This window comes from Lissotriton helveticus, chromosome 8, assembly GCF_964261635.1.
Source record: "Lissotriton helveticus chromosome 8, aLisHel1.1, whole genome shotgun sequence".
NCBI lineage: Eukaryota > Metazoa > Chordata > Amphibia > Caudata > Salamandridae > Lissotriton > Lissotriton helveticus.
Window position 1 is genome coordinate 419,214,053 of NC_136069.1, and position 20,720 is coordinate 419,234,772.

Consider the following 20,720-nt stretch of genomic DNA (forward strand, 5'->3'; position numbering starts at 1 on the left):
TCCTGATATATAGGATTTCACATGAACGCGGACAGTGCACAACTCCACCTCTAGCTCGATGCAATGCAACTTTCTCAGCTTGCTTTGCTGCATTTCATGGGTTCACCCTTTGAATGTAGAAATTTAACTGTGCCTCAGTGGTTACAAAAACGAATTCTCCTGGGCTCTATCAACACTACATATTTAATTTATTTTGCCTCTGGAACTGGTAATTCCTATAATTCTGGTGATAAAACTTGTAATTTTGGAGCGGTCTTTAATAAGGATCTATACATCTGTGACGTACTATGTATGTCTGTTAAAACCGGAACTGCTATTGCTCCACTGCTTGCTGAAAATTGCTTTACTTTTGCGGTCATGTTCTGCCTATATTATTGTAACAATTTATGAAAAGCACTTTCCAACATATCTATTGCAAAAGTGTAGAGTTCAGAATTGAACAGCCCATGCTTCGTTTGAAATGACATGCCTATATTACACCAGATAGGAAATCTGTTTCCTAGTAATGGAAAAAATACCTTTCAAAACACTCTCCCTTGTGTCTGTTTTTTATGGTTTTCTACTCTGAAATTATCAATAACATGTAGGGGCGGAATGGGTATGCTTAACACAAAACATTCACTGTAATCCAGATGATGTGAGTAAACCGGTTAATTTTTTTTAATACCCTACTGCTTTATAATTGTACCAAAATGACTGACAGTTATAGGAACAGCAGGCGTAGAGACGTGATCATAACCTATGTAATCTTTTAAACAGGTGGGTATGTTTTGTTAAAATAGCATTGAAAGAAAATGCAGGTGGGAGATATAACTGGAAATAGTCAGTGCCACGATTGGTCATATAGGCAGAGATATCAACTTAATAAAGGTACACATGATGAACTAGTCACCGGTTACTCTTTGCTTACATGTTACACAATATTAACTAAATTCTGATTTGAAGGTAAACCCTGCCTCAGGTCTTGGTGTGATCTTGTGTTTAAGTAGAACACACTTGCTAGTAGATCAGTGATGGTAAAGTTAAGAGCCACTGTTTATATTTGACAGTATTAAGAATGTTATCAGGTTCTTGTTGCACATATTTGTTACTTGTATGTACTTTGAAGAATGCTCAGTTTCTTTTATTGAAAATGAATAATAATATAAATATTTTTTTAGGTGTATGTGAGCAACAGTGCAAAGTATAGTGAACTGGGCCACCCCTTTGGTTACTTGAAGGCCAGCACAGCACTGAATTGTGTAAATCTATTTGTGATGCCTTACAATTATACTGTTCTTCTTCCCCTTCTTGGTAAGTACAAATGTAGTTTTGAAGGCAGCAATTAAAATGAAGCTGCATTAAATATTATTAATTTTAAATATTGAACTTTTATGGTTTATAGTTTTATATATTGCTGATGGGTTTGCCCAAACTTTTTTTTTATCAGTTCTCATCACCTTAAGAAGAATGTTAAAGATATAAGGCTATGACTTAGGCCGACTGACTCAGTTGTGTTGTGGTTTATTCACTGCAATCTATCTTGCTGAATACCACTTCTTGCTGTTTATTAAGTAGTCTGTCACCTTAGGTCATAGGTTTCAATTGCGTTCCTCTCTGATAGAAATGTGGGCTTATTGAGCTTTTGGTCAGAATGGTATTTACCCAAGAGTGTACTAGTAGAGGAAGTAGGGACTGCTTAAAATGTTTTATCATAGCTAGAACATAGCTGTACCATTAATAGCTGCTTGTTTTCCTCTGAGTATATTCATCGAGCACAAAGAAAAATGTTATAGTATTGAAGTGTTTTTTTTTATGCACAGGTCAACTGGCGATTATGACTAGGGTCAGTAGCATGGCTTCACCTTAAAACGCAGGTCCTGCACAGCTCGATCACATTCCTGAGTTGCCATTAGTTGCATAACAGTTTGTTTTTACTGTGCTATGCCTGTTTACCCTGAATGATTTCTGTGAAACCTGTGATTCATTAATTTATATTTTATTCTGTTAGTTCGGTTTAATATATGTGAAATCACTATTTTGCTGTGGCAAATTATTTTGCGAAACGCTGGGTTAGCAACCGCAAAATGGTTTCTTACTGGTGAAGCCTTTGTGGATCGTAGAATGGGTTCAATCACTCATTCCAAATCGCAACTGGCAGTAGCTGTAAAATTCATTTAATTTCTTAATGGATTTTATCCTTTGAGGGGAATGCTGCAAATCGTTTGAGAAGGTATTAGCATAGTGTCCCAATGGTTTAGGGCAGCTACAGATCTGTCTGGCATCTTTGGATCACCTTCTCGTGCTCCTCATGGCTCAGGGACTTTGGTACCCATTTCTTGTTCTCTTTAGGAGACATTGTGCTAGAGTGACTTCTGTCTACAAAGGGGTACTGCTGCCAGTTGGCACTTAAACAGATCCAGTATTCTCTATATGACAGTCAGCCTCACCATTTATGCTAAAGGAGCTAATTTACTGCTTTCCAGCTGGTGCTGCCCTTCTGCTATTGACCGTGTGGCCTGCTCCCCCAGCTCTTTCCAGAGCCAGTTGCTGTGGTTTGTATGTTGGGGTTTTCCAGGTGAAAGTAAGGCCAGAAGAATATATGGAGAGCCAAGCATTTTTTCCAGCCCGCTTTCAGTGAACGTCCATCCCAAGCATCAGCACCTCTCAGCCACCATCTAGGACATGCTTCGCAGGTGATGATTGACACATTACCTTGTGAGTTTTGGAGTCCTAGCTTCTCTTTTGATAGTAAGAGGTTAATCATCACTATAAACATTCTCTGCATCTGCTTTCAAAGGCTAATTGCTGTTAATTCCAATTCAAGGCCCCTTATGCAGACATGGCTTCCTTGACATGTGGCTGGCTCCATAATCCTCTCCGTCACAGGGGTTACATTTGACACAATGTTTTAATAGTTCTGTCCAAAGTGAAATTAAGTATTACAATTATGTGTAAAAGCCACTCCATCCCCAACTATGGGGGACTTGTAGCCAAGTCTGAGTGGAACATCTGAGAAGGGTCGATTCAGTTATGGCTGAGCCCTATGTTCTCCTTAAAATGTGGGGCATGATGGGCTAATCAAAAATGTACTAGGCTGGGTTTCTCTTTTGTATAGCAACTATCTTCTTTACTCTGAGGAGTTTATTGTAAACCTGAGACTAGCAAATGTTTTTCCAATGGATGCAGACCCTTCATAGACACTACCTGACTTGTTTCTTCATTGGGGTGCTCCTTCGCCAGCCCTAGGCAGGCTCATCCAGAGCTCTAATTAGGAGCAATAATTTGTTTGGATATTAGAAAAATTGAGGGTAAAGTTAAACTAGTATTAAGAATAGGACACGTTCTAATATTTTATTAAATTTGGCTCTATCTTCTGCAAGGTTAAAAGCTAAAAGAATGGGGTGAAAGTTATTATTAGAACATCCCCCTTATCTCCCTTAAAATGCCCCATCAGCTAAGGATTTCTTGTACTCCAAATGCTATCCTAAAAGAGAAATATCTCAATTGTCGTAATCGGAGAATGAGAGGTGTTTCGTTTTTGCTGAGTATGTCACATTACAGAGCCTACCTTAGGAACATCCAGCAGGTTGGTGGCTTCCATCTCTAGTTACCAGTAGATTGAGACATTTCCCTTTTAGTGTCCTGAATACAAGAAATCATTGGCTGGCATTTCATTTTTTTCATTCCCACCTACATTATACAAGATAGGGTAAGTTAGGTTGGACATGCTTAGGAGGGCACACACCTGTTGCCCTTTTTAGAGTGATTAGAGAGGTTTCCTAATATCACTTTCCACCAACACTCTTAATTTATTAACCTTGTAGAATATAGGATCCCAATTTAATAAAATAAGTTTATACTATTTTATTGGTAATTTTACCCTCAACCTTTCTCATATCTAAACAAGTACTTGTTCATAATAAGAACTCTGGATGCGCCTGCCCACATCCATTTGGTGCTGGCAGAGGAGCACCCCTATGGTGAAACATGCCACCTAGTCTGGGTGAGGGATTTGTATTCCTTTTATGCAAAATATACTAGTTGTATGTATGTGAGCTACTCATTTGAGTAAAGAATATTGTTGCTCTACGAAAGAGCAACCCAACCTCATTAGCTCGTGAGTTCATATGAATAAGGAGGTTGTGCTGGTACTATCCTCTCACTTCCCGTTGTTTTAAGATGACGAGTTACTTATCTGTAATTTTAAGATTGCCAAGTCTGTAGTCTGCAAGTTACTTACCACTTATCCAGCCTGGTATGCCCAGATGTGGGTCCCGGGCTCACTCTGCCACTGGGTTCCAGCTAGCCTGGCTGATGGGGGTGATGCTTTGAAACCGGTCGTAGGATGCTTGTTTCCTGTACAGGGAAGGCCTGCTTGGCAGTTTGGGCTGTACTGTTCCCATGAGGCACAGGGTCAAGACTGATTTGCATATGGATGGGTCTAAACTGGGCTGCATGGTGAGCAAAAGAACAATGGGTTTAACTCCGATCTCTTGACTGGGGGTGACTGTTTGATTTTCTCTGCGTTTCGTCCATCATCTGTGTCTTTTGCTTTCTTGCCCTAAGTGGGCCGGGTATGCCCAGATGTGGGTTCAAGGCTCACCATGCCACTGGATTCAAGCTAGCCTGGCTGATATGGGGTGATGCCCTGAAACCGGTCCCAGGATGCTTGTTTCCGGTACAGGGAGTACCTGGTTTGGCAGTTCCGGCTGTACTGTTCCCATGAGGCACAGGGTCAAGACTGATTTGCGTATGGCTGGGTCTGAACTAGGGTGGCATGGTGAGCAAAAGAACGATGAGTTTAACCCAGATCTCTTGACTGGGGGTGAATCTTTGATTTGCTCTGCATTCCGTCCATCTGTGTCTTTTATTTAATGACTAGCAAGGCAAAACTCCTGAGGGAAGGCACAATTATGATAGTTGGAACTGGCTGTTTCAACCCAGAGGTTAAAGACAAAGACATACTTATGTTAGTAGCGTAATTGTTTCCCATTACTGTACAGATTGAAGCACATTACCGCCAAAGACTGTTAAATGACTCACTGATGTCTCAATGTGTTAAAACAAATTTAAGGCATCAGTATAATCCAGGCATCAATATAATCCTTGCCTCATCAAACTTCCCTTACCTTGTGCAGTTTTAGGCCTATGTGGGGTTTTAAGAAAACACATTGGAAGTATATGGGTGTGGACACTGTGGCAGCTGTTATTCTTGCAAAAGGAAAATAGGTATGGCAAATCACTTTCCACCTCGTTTTTCATCCGGGATGAAAAGAGGAGATGCGGGTCAGAATGCGCTAGCTCGACCAGGGATCATTTAGGAACTGCTATGGTATGTGCAATGCCTGCCATAAAGTAGTTTCATGGTGTTTTCATGACGAGATTGCTGAAGCAGAGTATTTGATTTTTAAAACATACAGAGACACCCCACCTCTATACAACTATCCCCATTCGCCGCATCGGCGCCACTCAGGACTCTGCAGCCTCCGCGGGGCTCTCCCTCGGGCATGGGAGCCACGCGTCACCACTGCTCCTCTCTAAGCCAGCCACTCCGTGGGCGCGGGCTTCAGAAGACGGAAGTCCCGCCCCACAACAGGTTTCGGTTTCGCTCACGGCTTTCTTCAATGCTTGTTTTTCTTGGTTCGGTGTATCATTCCCAGTAGGCATTCCTTCGAGGTTTGTAACATGTAGTGGCCCTTGCAGCGCGTTAATTGAGCTGCAATTCCCTGCCAGTACTGAGAATATGATGGGCACATCCAGAACATATGCAGGAAATCTGCATCAGTTGGATGTCAGCTGGCGGAGAGGGGTGGGGGGGTGAGGAGAGTATCGGTTGGGGAGTGAGGAGAGTATCGGTTGGGGAGTGAGGTAGACCCTGCGCATTATGTAATATTGTATTCATTTGTAGCGAGCATTCCCGGACACTAGGCAGTGTATGCCAAAAAAACTGCCAAAAAAACCTGCCACTCTTCACCTGTGTAAGGGCGACCCCAGTCTATGTGCCAGTGTTGTCACAGCATGGTAAGTGTTACTGCAGCATGCATGCGTAAAAAGCTGGATAATCATCACGTCGGGTATCGGCCGCTCCCCATTACATGTGAGTATTGGATTGTGAGGTGCATAGTTTGTTTCTGTTGTATGTCTCCCCAACAACCGGATGAATAAAGTGTAGAGTAAAAATTGTCCCGAAGGGAGGTCAGTGTCTGTAAGAAGCTCCGTAGAGAGGAGAGCTCCGTAACGGTACAGGTCTCCCATATTGTAGAGTCCCACCTCGTGCCAGGGATCCATCTCCCTCAAGAAGGTCGCCACTCTTTCCCGGCAGCTGGGGCGTAAGGTGTTTCTGATCAGGTGAGGAAGAGACTTCTATGGAAGCAGCGATATGTATCCACGCTCGAGGAAATTGGGGGCATCTTTCTGAGGGCTGTTCTGCTCTGATAGTGGCAGATCTGCCAGAACGACATCTGTGCCTGCAACGAGGTCAGTGCTTGGACAAGATTTCCGTCCATAAGATTTGCTGGTGTATGATTACATTTGGATTCATTCCTAGGTAACCAGGTAAAGGAATGTGATGTGCTTCCGTTCTAATCGAGCACCATTGATGTGAAGGGCAGCGTCCGGCGTGGTGGTAGTAAATGGGAATAAGCAGGATTTAGCCCAATTAACTTTAAGGCCTGACGCCTCTGAAAGCCTGTTAAGTAGCTGCGCTGTGATTTCTGGGACTGCTTTAAGTATGCTCTGTTACCCGCCCTTCCTCATAGCTACTGGCCTTCTGACATCAGAACTCAACTGCACATTTACTATTAGAGTTGAGCGGCTACGTTGTTTCTTTATTAAAGACGACTGACGACTTCCCAAGTCACATGTGATAAGGAAAAGAAAGTACAGAATTGCAGACCCCATGCATTTATCTATTCTCTCTCTCTCCCTCGCTCCCCCCCCCTCTCCATCTCATGTTTTCCAAACCAAAAGCACTACTGGATGTTTCCTGATTGTGAACTGTCTCTGTCGATGCTTGGGAAAACCTATAAATAGAGAAAGCTTACAATCTGTAAGCATACAGCAGTGTGTGCTGTAGTGCAGCTTCCTTCAGAAATAGACTATAACATAAACAAGCATTTGCAATGCAATAGATCTCGTAATTACTAGAATTTAAGCTATTGGCATTGTAAATGACAATGCCTTTTATTTATGTTTTAAAAACCGAAACATAAATAAAAGGCATTCCCATTCACAATGCTAATAGCTCAAGCTTGTGTAAATGCGAGATCTATTGCATTGCAAATGCTTGTTTAAAAAGTGTGCAGTGATTGGGCACACAATAGGACATCCATGTGTTCCAGAAAGTTAAGCATGTTGAAAGCTGCATTCATTCTAGTAATGATATCAGTAAGGGCACATCTGGCCTGCATCTTGGTAATCTGTTTACTGATATGCAGTTTAGGCGAGTTGTCTTCAACACTCCTTCAGGTGAATCATTGACTGGGTCTATCCTGCCTTACTCCGTCATGAACAATTATATGAAATGACCTAAGCTGGAAGAGAAGCGTTGCGGTCTGTCTCGAAGAAGTGTTCACTCAAGGGCCTAAATGTGTTTCATTAGATTGGTTGGTGCTAGAGTCTGAACTGATGTTGCTGTGCAAAAACGTTGCCGAAAGTATCAACGAGTTGCATGTAATATATTTATTTTATTTATTTTACAGATTTTATATAGCGCAGACTTGACCCAAGGGTATCAGAGCGCTTTTATCAGAGCCCTTTACACGAGCACCAGTTGCGTTACATGAGTACACATTATTTTTTTGTTATGCACTGGGAGATTAAGTGATTTGCCCAGAATCACAGGGTGTTGCGATTCCTTACCGAGACTCAAACCCAGTTCCCCAGCTTCGAGGGCGACCGCCCTAGCCATTAGGTCAGCTCCTCTTCCCAAAAAGATTTGATCTCCTTGAAAATGTCCTATAACATCTGTGATCAAAGAAATTGCTTTCCTGATAAATGCTTGAGTCTCAAACATATGTGCAACCTAAAGGTTGACTATTGGAAGCTTGCGTCCTTTAGATCTATGTAACGTGTAATGGAACTACACTACCAAATCTGATCTCTCTAATTTACCTGCATCTACCAACAGCTCCGAAGCTGCTCCATTGTATCACTTTCTTTATCTTTAATTGCCATTATACATTTGCAGTCCTTTAAATCCCGGTTCTGCTTTGTATGTGCCCGGAAAGAGCCATCAAGTGAGTAACTTGATTTGAAGCTTTTGAAAATAGATGCTTCTTTTAAAACAGGGTTCCCCAAAGTCGGTCTTGGAGGGCCTGGGTCCCTGCTAGATTTGTAAGGTTACTCAATTTATCTAAATGGGGATATGCTAAAAATGGGGCATGGATCCGGTCCTCCAGGACGGACCATGGTGAACCCTGGCTTAAAACAAGGACTTCTGTCCTGCTGTGAGTCATGTATGCAAAATGTAGCCTTGCATCTCCATATCCTGTCCTCTCCTTCAAATTAAATGGACATTTGTAGCAAGAACTTAACTGGGTTTCTTTGGAAAATTTGAGGTTTTTGTCGATTTAACTCATTGTGACTACAGACTTCAATACATTTGTTAGACAATTGAATCTTCAGTGTTTGTCGGATGGCGATTTGCCTTCCAATGGTTCATGTTGTAAAAGAGCCTCAAGTGATTGTCTCTTTTATTCCCAAATGGGCAAAGACAGATTGATCCTTACATGGTAAGTAATTTATTACATTTATGTTTTATACATTTGTTTTAAGCTGATCTTTTACATCAATGCACAAACCGACTCAGTTGAGCAAATTCCATTATAATACTGTTATTTATCTGTTTGACTTTGAAATCTTGCAAAAATAACAATAACACACTCAAATGCTTTGTAAGTTGCCAGAGTAGTTGGTATAGGGCATCATTTATATGCAAAACCACTGTAAGTAAACTACACAAAAATGTTTGCATTGCTGAAGGGCACTGTTCATGCAAGCGGGCACTTTAAATAAGTGACCCATTTCATACATTTGATTTAGATATAACCGTTTCAAGAGACTTTACTCTCTGATCGCTTGCTGCAGTTTGTAATCATTTGAATATCAAATTTCTAGGTTTCCTTATGGTCATTATTTTGGTTCCATCTAATTACTTGTCTGATATATATTTTTTTTTTTCAAATCTTATGAGCCCAATACAAAGCTGCATTACACATCTTTATGTTGTATCTTCTACAATTAAAAAAGTTGGACAGCAGACCACTTCAGGTGCCCTGCCAGCTTTGATATCTAAACCTGTTTTGGGATTTACCCCACATTTCTTGCCACTTCATGGAACCTCACCTACTGTTTTTTGCTGAACCTAATGGTCTGTCAAACATGTTTTTTGTAATATTCCACTATTACATCTGAGAGTTGTGCACCTTATTGTTATCAGGATTTCTGCCATGTTTCCATTCCCTTCTCACTCGTAGGTTACAGTTGTTGAAGGGCAAAACATGTTTCAGTTCTGCTCTGATTGCAGTCCTTTGTCCTTGGGAAGAGCTCTATCATGTTGGCGAGTGCAGTCTCAACCATGTGCACCTCTTCTGCCACTGGCCTCCAAGGCACCAGGTCTTGATTCCTTGTGGTTGTGGTCCACCAGGGGTAAACATAGTTTACTCTGAAACCGGAACACCTTATACCATTACAATGAGGTCGTTCCAACGACTGCGTTGTACAACGCATGATTACTCCACAAGTCTGAAAAACGACTTGCTCTAGGAGTCAGAATGTGTTGGATATTAAATCCAACACTTTCCCTACTGTTGCACAGACTGTAGTTGGAATAGTAAATTATACTATTCCAACATTCAGCGTGCCCCCTCCCTTATCCCCTCTAATAGATCAAGTCGTTGTTCAAACATGCAGACTAATGGCATGTGTTACGTTGTCGTTGTAATGACCGCTGGTCAAGAAATGGCGCCCAGCAGGGATTGGGTTTTGATGCCAAATAATTTATTATGAGGGCACTTTTCGTAGCCTTGAGCTTCTGCCGCATATAGGCCCAGAATTTCATTTTTACCGTTTGTTGGCCATCTTCTCTGATTTGGCTGTTGCATTTCTGGCTTCTCAGAAGATCTTGCAAGGTTTTCAGAATCACCGCAAGGGCTGGGGTGGACCAAACTGGAATCCAATAGCTTACAGGATGAAAAGTAATGCAGTCCTCCAGATTTATAATCCCCAGCTTTGCTGTTAGTATTTCCATTGTGGTTCCCGGGCCTAAGTGCGATATGTCTCTTAAAAAGGGTATTTTCCAGTTTTTGCAAGACCTGTGCATTTATGAGGCTCCACATTTCTACGCCATAGGAACCATCATGCCTTCTCAAGATATTGGTATGGTTAGTTCATGTCCCTACAAGTTAGGTTTTTAGTTGTTGCAGACAAAGTGGTGCATTATTACTTAGTTTGATGCACACAAACTGAATTGACAACGGGCCTCATTTAATGTCTGCAAAGAATGCCTCGATTTCCAGCGCTTTATGCTCATGTGACTGTTGGTGTAAAAAGAGATCTGATCTAGTTGTATGCAAATCAATTTATAACAATAGAAAAGCTTTCCCCTGGTATTCTTTAAGCCTTAATCTTGTAGTTGAAGGACAGACTGTATACCACGCAGCAAACATACAAAACAGTGCAAGTAAACTGCATTTGTGAAAGTAAAACTAAGACCTATACCCTCTCCTACTGGAGCCTTAATAAAGCTCTGTTAAATTCTTTCCACCTTTGTGTTTGATTTTTTTGTTTAGTATTTGACCGTTTGACGCCATTTATTAATTCACTTGCAGTTAACAGTTGTGAAATACTGTATCCGGTAAAATGCCTTAATTCTTCCCAACCAGGCAGTTACAGAGGAGAACATCTTTGTTTTAATTTGGCGCTATGCAGTATGTTCTATAAAATAAAACAATTACCAAGGACCGCTTGCCAGGTTGATTTCAGGCTTTACTTTAATTGGATTCTTATTTTTCTTGTAACTTTGGACCACATCCATATCTTTGTAAATCTGTATGGTGTGGATATCAGGAAAGCGCTACCGCAATTCTAAAATGCAGACTAGAAAAATCCCTGATCTATTTGACAACTGTTTCTGGTCCTTATTATCCCAAAGATAGGATTGCTATTTTCTTAAATATGTTTTTGAATGCACTATATGAACTCTCCGCCATAGTAGAGGTTGTAAATGTGGAAGTGTGTGTATGTAGTTTTTGTCAGGCAAGTTTCTGTATAAAAAATTTGCATTGCTGCACTATATTGCATGTCCAATACATTGTCTAGTTACAGTAAATATGAATCTTGGTCAGGCTGCTTCAGGGCAATTTGTGTGCCATTTTAAAACTTAGAAAATCAGTATTGCATTAAGAACTTTCCATTATATGGTGTTTTAGACCCTGGTTTACTTGTAGTGTGGCAGCATTTTTCTTGTGCAAATTTGCCACTGTGTAGAACATTGGGTAAAGATCTCCCTTTATGCTTTCTAGTGCATTGAACTTTAATATAAGACAATGCATGTATTGGTTAGGGCGTATGAGAAAGCCATAAATCTGAAACCGCATGGAAAAAAATAGAGCTCTACAATAAACGTAATTTAGGCATAATCATCCAATAAACATTGGCCTCTTCACTTAAATAAGGATACAAACAAAGGTACTGTGGCTCATATCAGAGTACTGTTGAGCCATACGTTTAATCTTTCAAAATCCCCCCCCCCTTCGAAAAAATTGCAGATATTAATTTCAAAACGACGAGTTCTAATGCCAACAATGACTATTGCTGGAATTTGTTTGAGTCTAATCTCTTTTCCGATTGTAATTTAAAATGCACACAAAAGTGCTGCTTCGTGAAATAGTGGGACGCTCTGTTATTGTCTGCTTAAATTGGGTTGGCAACCTGACAGAACTTTTTTTATGATTTAAACTCTCTACCATATTCTACACTGCCACCAGTTAGCCTATACTCTACAATCTAGAGTGTCAGTAAATTCATTTTAATTTCATTACTGGTTCTCTTGTTATTGACCATTTTTGTCCTAAATCATTTATCCGGTTCATGGTTTAGTTGTTAATATTTTAGTGTAGGGGCTCTCATTCTTAAACATTTTTCTCTCATAACAAATCTTTTAGATGAGTTATTCAAAGTACATAAGGGGAAACCAACTTTGAAATGGAGACAGTCATTTGAAAACTATTTGAAGATTATGCCACCATATTATCTTAAGGTAAGTTGTGTTTTTCATAAACCCAAATTGATGTTCAATACCATTTTTTATAAGTCTTTTTCTGTGTTAAACAGCCAAATATGATCATGTAATTACCTTGGACTTAATTTTCTGTTTTTCTGTTACTTAATTCTTTAAACATGTAGGTGATTCTTGATTTTTTAACACATCTGTGAACTCTTGACAATATCTTGAAGTAGCTCACCACTTCCATTGGGACATTTACCTGTAGAAATATGACTGCATCTGTTTTCATGTCCCGGTGCATGCTCTTAACTGTTTTTCCCATCACGGGCAAATTTTCTCTATTTCCAGTCTTATACTTAGTCAACTTTTTATTTTCTTTTTAAATACAAATATATAAATCATTTTGGATTAAGATAATGACGTGAAATTTATGAATCACAAGTTACACAAACCTAGAGTAATATTTAAAATGACATGTTAGGTTTCTGAACAAGGTATGAAACACCTTATTTTCAGTCTTATTTTAATGACCTTTCTTGCAATATTAGTGTACCATTTAAGTCTTTAAAACCCATTACATTTATTTCACATTTTCAAAGTAACATTCTATTTATTTATTAACAAGAGGTTGACCTTTCTGATCCGCTTCCAATCAAGTGGTGTCTTCATATATTTATGTAGTAGACAATCGCATCATTCGAAGGTGAAAAATGGTTTGTTTTGCAACTACATATGTTCACCCCTGTCACGACACAATTCATTCTCACATAAACCGTTCTTGGCAAAAGGCACTTTCTACCCCGTCCCCTTCTTGTACTCGCAAGTTTATCTCAATTCCATGTTCTGGTCCTGGATAGTAAATTCAACTTCTCCAACACACCAAGGTTCGTTTATTCCTCAGTATTATGGTTTATAAATATATATTGTGATTGCAAAAAACAAAAGGTCACCAGAACTGAACCTTTGTTTTAAGGAGATATGTAAATTGCTACGACTTCACTCTGCTTGTATGATCAAGACAGATCAGAAGTAAACCAGATAATTACTTGTTTCAGTTCCCTCATGCAATTAATACAAAACGAAGTATAACAAGGCGTGCCTCTTGATGGTCATGGCTGTGTGTATGGCATCAAATGTAGTCGGCCACATCTGTAATTTGCTGTCACCCTGACACTGTTAAAGTACTCCCATTCTAGGCAATTTGGCAACTGGTGTATTTCTACAGTTGCTTGGCCTAGAACATGAAGAGCCTATGAGAGGAGTCTCCTAGAATACTTTAAGAGCATGCTCCAGCAGTTTAGCTTTCAGATGGCCAGCATCATGGCATCAATCTCTCCCAGGGACCTGAACCATAGACTTTTTTGCGCTAGATATGTTAGCAAATGACTTTCTAGAACTGCTAATTTGGAAATATAACAATAAAGGCAACACATTATCCGGTAATATCACTGAATTTCAGCAGAGGTCTTCATGCTTTCTATTGTAAGGTAGTCTGTACTCTAAGACCATGGACATTATAATATAAAAAATAGGCAAACTGTGGCTTTCCTAAGCACAACTTAGTGTTTAGGGATATCATTTGACAAATGCTGATTGCTTACATCATTACTAAAATATTCATTTTGAGTGATTCGACAAATTGTTACATTTCCGACATACTGTTTCTTGCTTAATGTTGTAGAATAAAAAAATCACTTACTGAAGCTACTCTGAAGAATTGCAACTTAATGTTGCACTTAAGAGCATACATGAGTTCCTTTGTAATTTGAGTGTTCGAGGCATATGGGCTGCAGATGGTACATTTATGAATAGATCGCCATCTGGTGTTGGGCTCGGATGATTGCACTTGTTTTTCTCTTGGAGAAGTCTTTTGTCGTCACGAGACCGATGACTCCTCCTTTGGGTGCTAGTGTGCATGGGCATCGGCTCCATCCTTAGATTGTTTTTTTCCGCCATCGGGTTCGGATGAGGATCGAAGCGCTCCGGATCGACTTCGAGAAAAAAGCGATATTTCGGCGCGTATTCCCTTTCCAATTCGACGGTATTGTTATCGAGCGCGAGTACATTTCCATTTTGACGCGCTTCGACGTAGACAACAAAATTTCCAACTTCTACGTCCACAAGACCGGGAGGCCTATCTCGACGTAGTCCAGCCCGGAGTCCATGGAAAGGACTCCATTCAAAAAATGTCCAACGTGTGGTGCTAAGTTCCCACACAAGGACCCACACGAGGTGTGCAACCTCTGTTTATCACCTGAACACGAATCCAGGGACTGTGAAGCCTGCGCGGCATTCTCCTCCAAGTCGACAATTAGAAACCGTCGAGCCCGAAGACACGAGGCGTCGAGAATGCATTTGGAGGCAATCCCGGAGCGGTTCGAGGCCCAGCACCCCGGAGAGGAAGAAGAAGATGAGGACGAGTCGGGGTCGGAAGCGGACGAGTCTGACGTCGAAGAAATAGACGTTCATGAAAATGTGAGTGACGACGTCCCTTTACCCAAAAACCGACCCCGTTTGGTGTCGACCTCGCCTTCGAGCCCGGTCAGACAACCGAAAAAAGTTTCCGACGCCCCGCCTTCGTGCTCGGCACCGAAACACTCGGCCTCCCACCATGTTGGATCTGAGAAACGGTCGACCTCTACATCGACACCGAAGCTCCATACCAAGGAAAGCTCGAAGTCGAAACATTCCATGTCGAAACCGAAACATGCTTCGACGTCGAAGACTTCCTCGACACCGAAAATATCGGATTCGAGCAAACTCTCGGTGCCGAAAACACAAACTGACAGTCAGAAGCAAAAGCACCTTTCGGAACCAAAAACTTCGGTGCTGACACAGGAGCATCAGACAGATCCAAAACAAAATACTTTGTTTATTGATCCGCAAACTGGCAAGGTAGTGACAAAACTGCCTAAAAAGAGGAAGAATGAACAGTTGGACGACAAAGCTCCTCCTCCTAAAAAGAGAACAATGGGGACAAATACAACTCCTCCCCTCTCTCCACAACCTAAAGACACACCCTCTTCTCCTCTTCCTCACACTCCGCGGCCATCTACACCTCAAACAGATGTAGAAAGTGACACAGGGGAGGGGGAACTTCCTAGGGATGACGACGACACTGTCCCAGAAGAAGCAGACCCATGGGAAGATTATAACGCAGTGTCAGATAATAACGACCCTGAACTGTATCCCTCAAAACCCTCACCTCCTGATGATAATACAGGTTTTGCACAGTTAATTAATAGGGCAGCAAAATACCACAAGGTAGACTTACATGCGGAACCTCAAATAGAGGATTTCCTTTTAGAAACACTACCTGCTGCGCAAAGAACATCAGGAACACTACCAATGCTTAAGGGCCTCCTCAATCAAACATCAGAAATATTCAAAGACCCTGTGGGAACTAGGGTATTAAACCCAAGAATTGATAAAAAAATATAAGGCAGCCCCAAAGGACCCAATATTTATCAAGGGACAAATACCTTTAGGCTCGCTAGTAGTCACAAACGCTCGTAAGAGAGCAAACTCATTAACTACAGGAGAAGCTCCTCCTTCTCCTGACAAAGAGTCCAAGTTAATAGATGCCTCTGGCAAAAGAGTAGCATCCCAAGCGGCAAACAGCTGGCGCATAGCTAATAGGCAAGCGCTACTTGCACGTTATGATAGAGCTCATTATGATGAGTTAGAAAAACTCATTACACATCTCCCTAAGGAACATCAAAAAAAGGCAGATCAGCTCATACAAGAAGGGAAGATAATAACTAACACTTCCATTAAGTGCGCCTTAGACGCAGCAGACACTGCAGCAAGATCCATAAACACCAGTATCATGTTAAGAAGATATGCATGGCTTAGAGTCTCAGGGTTCAAACAAGAGGTACAAACATCCTTATTGAACCAGCCTTTTGATGGGAAAACTTTTCGGCTCAGGTACAGATGAGGCGTTAGAAAAGATGAAAAAAGATACAGAAACGGCTAAGTCAATGGGAGCATTGCAACAGCCAACTCAAAGGGGTTCCTTTCGCAGGTCCACCTACAGAGGCGGATCAAAGAATACAGGCACAAGCCAGCAATCAACCTCTTTTACACCAACATCACCCAAAGGTAATTCTAGAGGCAGTTACAGAGGTAACCACAACAAAGGTAGAGGTCGCGGAAATAACAACAACCGCAACTCTCCTACCCCAAAACAGTGACTTCATACAGCTCCCCCCAGACCATATAACACCGGTCGGGGGACGCCTATCACAGTTCCTACCTGTCTGGGAAAACATCACATCAGACAGGTGGGTGAGACAAATTATCCAACATGGTTATTGCCTAGAACTCACAGCTACCCCACCAAACATCCCCCCCAAACAGCATCCAATGAGTCAAGATCATCTAACATTGTTAACACAGGAAGTACTATCACTACTACAAAAGCATGCCATAGAGAAGGTTCCACAACATCAACAGGGAACAGGAGTATACTCTCTATACTTCCTAATTCCCAAGAAAGACTGGTCTCTAAGGCCAATACTAGACCTCAGACCTCTCAATGCATACATAAATTTGGAACATTTCCACATGGTCACGCTCCAACAAGTACTTCCTTTACTGAAGAAAGGGGACTTTCTTTCTACACTGGATCTAAAAGACGCTTACTTTCATATCCCAATTCACAAAGCCCACAGGAAATACCTCAGGTTTGTTGTAGAAGGACAACATTATCAGTTCAAAGTCCTTCCGTTTGGGGTCACAACAGCACCAAGGGTGTTCACAAAATGCCTAGCAGTGGTTGCAGCTCATCTAAGAAGACAACAAATACATGTCTTCCCTTACTTGGACAACTGGCTAATAAAGGCCAAGTCACAAGAAGAGTGTCTTCAGAACACACAAAAGACAATTCAGTTGCTGCACCAGCTAGGGCTTACGGTGAACTACACAAAATCCCACCTGCAACCAAACAAAGTTCAACAATATCTAGGGGCTACTATAGACACAGAAAAAGCCAAAGTATACCCCAATCCAGTCAGGATTCAAACAATGCTTACATTGATTCAAAGATTTCAACAACAACACTCACTAACAGCGCAAGTGTTCATGCAGCTATTAGGGATGATGTCCTCTTGCATACTGCTAATACCATATGCCAGACTACAAATGCGTCCGCTGCAAGAATGTTTAGCAACACAGTGGAATCAGGCTCAAGGTCAGATTACAGATCTGGTGTTGGTAGACGACCGCACACATCGCTCTCTGAAGTGGTGGAACACAACAAACCTTTCCAAGGGGCGGTCATTCCTAGAACCAATTCCACAAGTGATACTAACAGCGGATGCATCGCTCACCGGATGGGGAGTGCGTATGGAGAAATATACAGTACAGGGAAGATGGAGTGTACAGCAAAAAAAGACTGCACATCAATCATCTAGAACTACTAGCAGTGTTTCTAGTATTAAAAGCCTTTCAAATGCAGATTCTCAACAAAGCAGTCCTGATCAGAACAGACAACATGACAGCAATGTATTATATTAAAAAAACAGGGGGGGACGCACTCTCTCCAACTATCCAGATTAGCGCAGGAAATTTGGAGATGGGCCATTCCTCTATCTGTTAGCCGAACACCTACCAGGAGTTCAACATCAGATAGCAGACATCTTAAGCAGAGAGTCAGAACAAATACACGAATGGGAACTGCACGACCAAATACTGCAGCCATTCTTCCAAAGATGGGGACAACCAGAGCTAGATCTCTTTGCCACTCATCAGAAAGCAAAATGCCAAAGCTTCGCATCCAGGTACCCACACCACCTGTCGCAGGGCAATGCATTATGGATAAATTGGTCCAACAAATTTGCATACGCTTTTCCCCCTCTCCCACTAATTCCATTAGTGGTGCGAAAACTGCAACAACATTCAATGACCATGATACTAGTAGCACCCAAGTGGGCACGACAGCCGTGGTTCACCACGCTCCTGCAACTCTCACAGGTGCCACGTCAAACATTAAGAATCTTACCCATGCACCTTACACAGAACCATGGAGAAATAATGCACCCAGATCCCAAACAACTGAACCTAGCGATCTGGCTCCTGAGGTCTTAAAACTTGGATACTTAAATTTACCTCCAAACTGTATGGAGATCATTAAGCAAGCGAGACGTCCCACCACCAGAGCATGCTATGCAGCAAAGTGGAAAAGGTTTGCTGTATACTGTAACAGTAACAACATCAACCCTCTGGACGCATCAACAAAAAATATTATTTGCTACTTACTACACTTACAGCAATGTAACCTTGCTTACACTTCCATTAGAGTACATCTTGCAGCTATAGCAGCGTACCTGCAAAACAGGCAACATCTATCCCTGTTTAGAGTGCCAGCAATTAAAGCCTTCATGGAAGGCCTCAAAAGAGTCATTCCACCAAGACTACCACCTTCCCCAGTCTGGAATCTAAACATAGTACTCACCAGACTAATGGGACCACCTTTCGAACCTATGCATAGGTGTGAAATACAATTCCTTACATGGAAGGTGGCCTTCCTTATAGCCATTACCTCCCTCAGGAGAGTGAGTGAATTACAGGCATTGACAATACAAGTACCATTCCTACAGCTACACCAGAATAAGGTGGTTCTTAGAACAAACCCAAAATTCTTGCCTAAAGTAATTTCAGCATTCCACATCAATCAACCAGTGGAACTACCAGTCTTTTTCCCAAAACCACAGACGGTAGCAGAGAGGGCCCTACATACATTAGATGTCAAAAGGGCAATATTGTATTACATAGAAAGAACACAAACTTTCAGGAAAACCAAACCACTATTTGTAGCGTTTTCCCAAACACATAAGGGCAATCCTATCTCTAAAGCAGGCATTGCCAGGTGGATTGTAAAATGTATACAAATATGTTACATAAAAGCAAAGAGAACATTAACTGTTCCTCCTAAAGCTCATTCTACACGTACACTAGGGGCATCTATGGCATTCTTAGGAAACCTTCCCCTAGATGACATTTGCAAAGCAGCAACTTGGTCTACACCACATACCTTCACAAAACACTACTGTGTTGATGTGCAGGCAACACAACAAGCTAGAGTGGGCCAAGCTGTACTAAAAACTTTATTTCAAACTGTTGCAACAGACACTGGTGACCACCGCTAGGGAGGTAACTGCTGTATAATCTATTCATAAATTTACTATCTGCAGCCCATGTGCCTCGAACGGAATATGCTACTTACCAGTGTGCATCTGTTCTTGGCATAGAGGGCTGCAGAGTGGTACATGCCCTCCCTGCCTCCCCGGAAACCTGTGTCTGTTCCAACACTATCTTATTTAGATACACTTACATGGGCATCTCTTTCTGTATCCTATTATACTACTCCATCTAATTTTACTATGGCAAAACAATCTAAGGAGGGAGCCGATGCCCATGCGCACTAGCACCCAAAGGATGAGTCATCGGTCTTGTGACGACAAAAGACTTCTCCAAGAGAAAAACAAGTGCAATCATCCGAATCCCAATACCAGATGGCGATCTACTCATAAATGTACCACTCTGCAGCCCTCTATGCCAAGAACAGATGCATACTGGTAAGTAGCATATTCCTTACTGTACTTGGGTGCCATCCTTGAATAGTTTATGTATAGCAGCATTTAAACATGTAGAATTAATAAAATTGTGAGGTGTATACTTATTTTTTGTTTGAATCTGTTTATTTAAAGATTTTCGGTTTTGTGGTGTTCTGAGATAGGTATACAGTCAAAACATTGTCAAACGCTTGGTCACTTGTTACACAGCAGATTACTTAAGGAATTGAAAATCAAATAGAACAGTATATTAACTATATTCCTGTCACTGTGTGTACAGGACATGCCAATAAAGGGTGCCCTATGGAACCCAAGTGACAGGGTGTATGCAAAATCAGATACAACAGAGCAGACGTTTACCAGTCATAAATTGAAACACGTAGTGACACTACAGTAAGACATTCTCCATAATGAGTCGTCTCATATGATGTAGCATATAGATCATTTTTTAATTTAAACAGTTTAAACTAGTTTGTAACCCCATACCAGGTAACACATCTGCACTACAAGTACACACACAAGCAGCATGTGGTGTGTCCAGAAATTGGAACATCAGTCAGAACACAGGTGTTTGGAGGGGGCGCCTTGACAAAGAGAAAAAAAGTTCTCCAGTATTAGGGTGTCTTTCATAGATTCACATGCCTGAATAATTCCCCGTCGTTGGAGTGGGAGTCCCACGGTATATAAAAAGCAGTAATATGCAATAATGTCCTTAGAAAAACTTGGTAATAACCAACCAGGAAGTAAAGTAGCCCAAGCTACAAGAGTAAAAACTTCCACACATGACTATCCTAGTCATTTTGTATAGACCAAACTGCAGCCAATCAGGCGACAGCACACACCAGAATGTTCTCCCCAGAGGCTCAGGCTCTCATATTTTCTACCCCACATCGTGTGAAGGGATTCTCCCTGAGCTCTGCTCAGTTTTCTTCAAT

At 41.4% G+C, this 20,720-nt stretch overlaps 1 protein-coding gene across 1 annotated transcript in view; it reads left to right on the top strand.

The window, feature by feature from the left end:
- The window catches only part of INTS6 (integrator complex subunit 6), a 428,531-nt gene that overhangs the window by 227,278 nt on the left and 180,533 nt on the right, over positions 1 to 20,720 (top strand). Inside the window, exons 9-10 of the mRNA XM_078657272.1 lie at positions 1,161 to 1,293; positions 12,147 to 12,241. Coding sequence (XP_078513398.1) covers positions 1,161 to 1,293; positions 12,147 to 12,241 — 228 coding nt within the window. The remainder of the gene's footprint in view (positions 1 to 1,160; positions 1,294 to 12,146; positions 12,242 to 20,720) is intronic.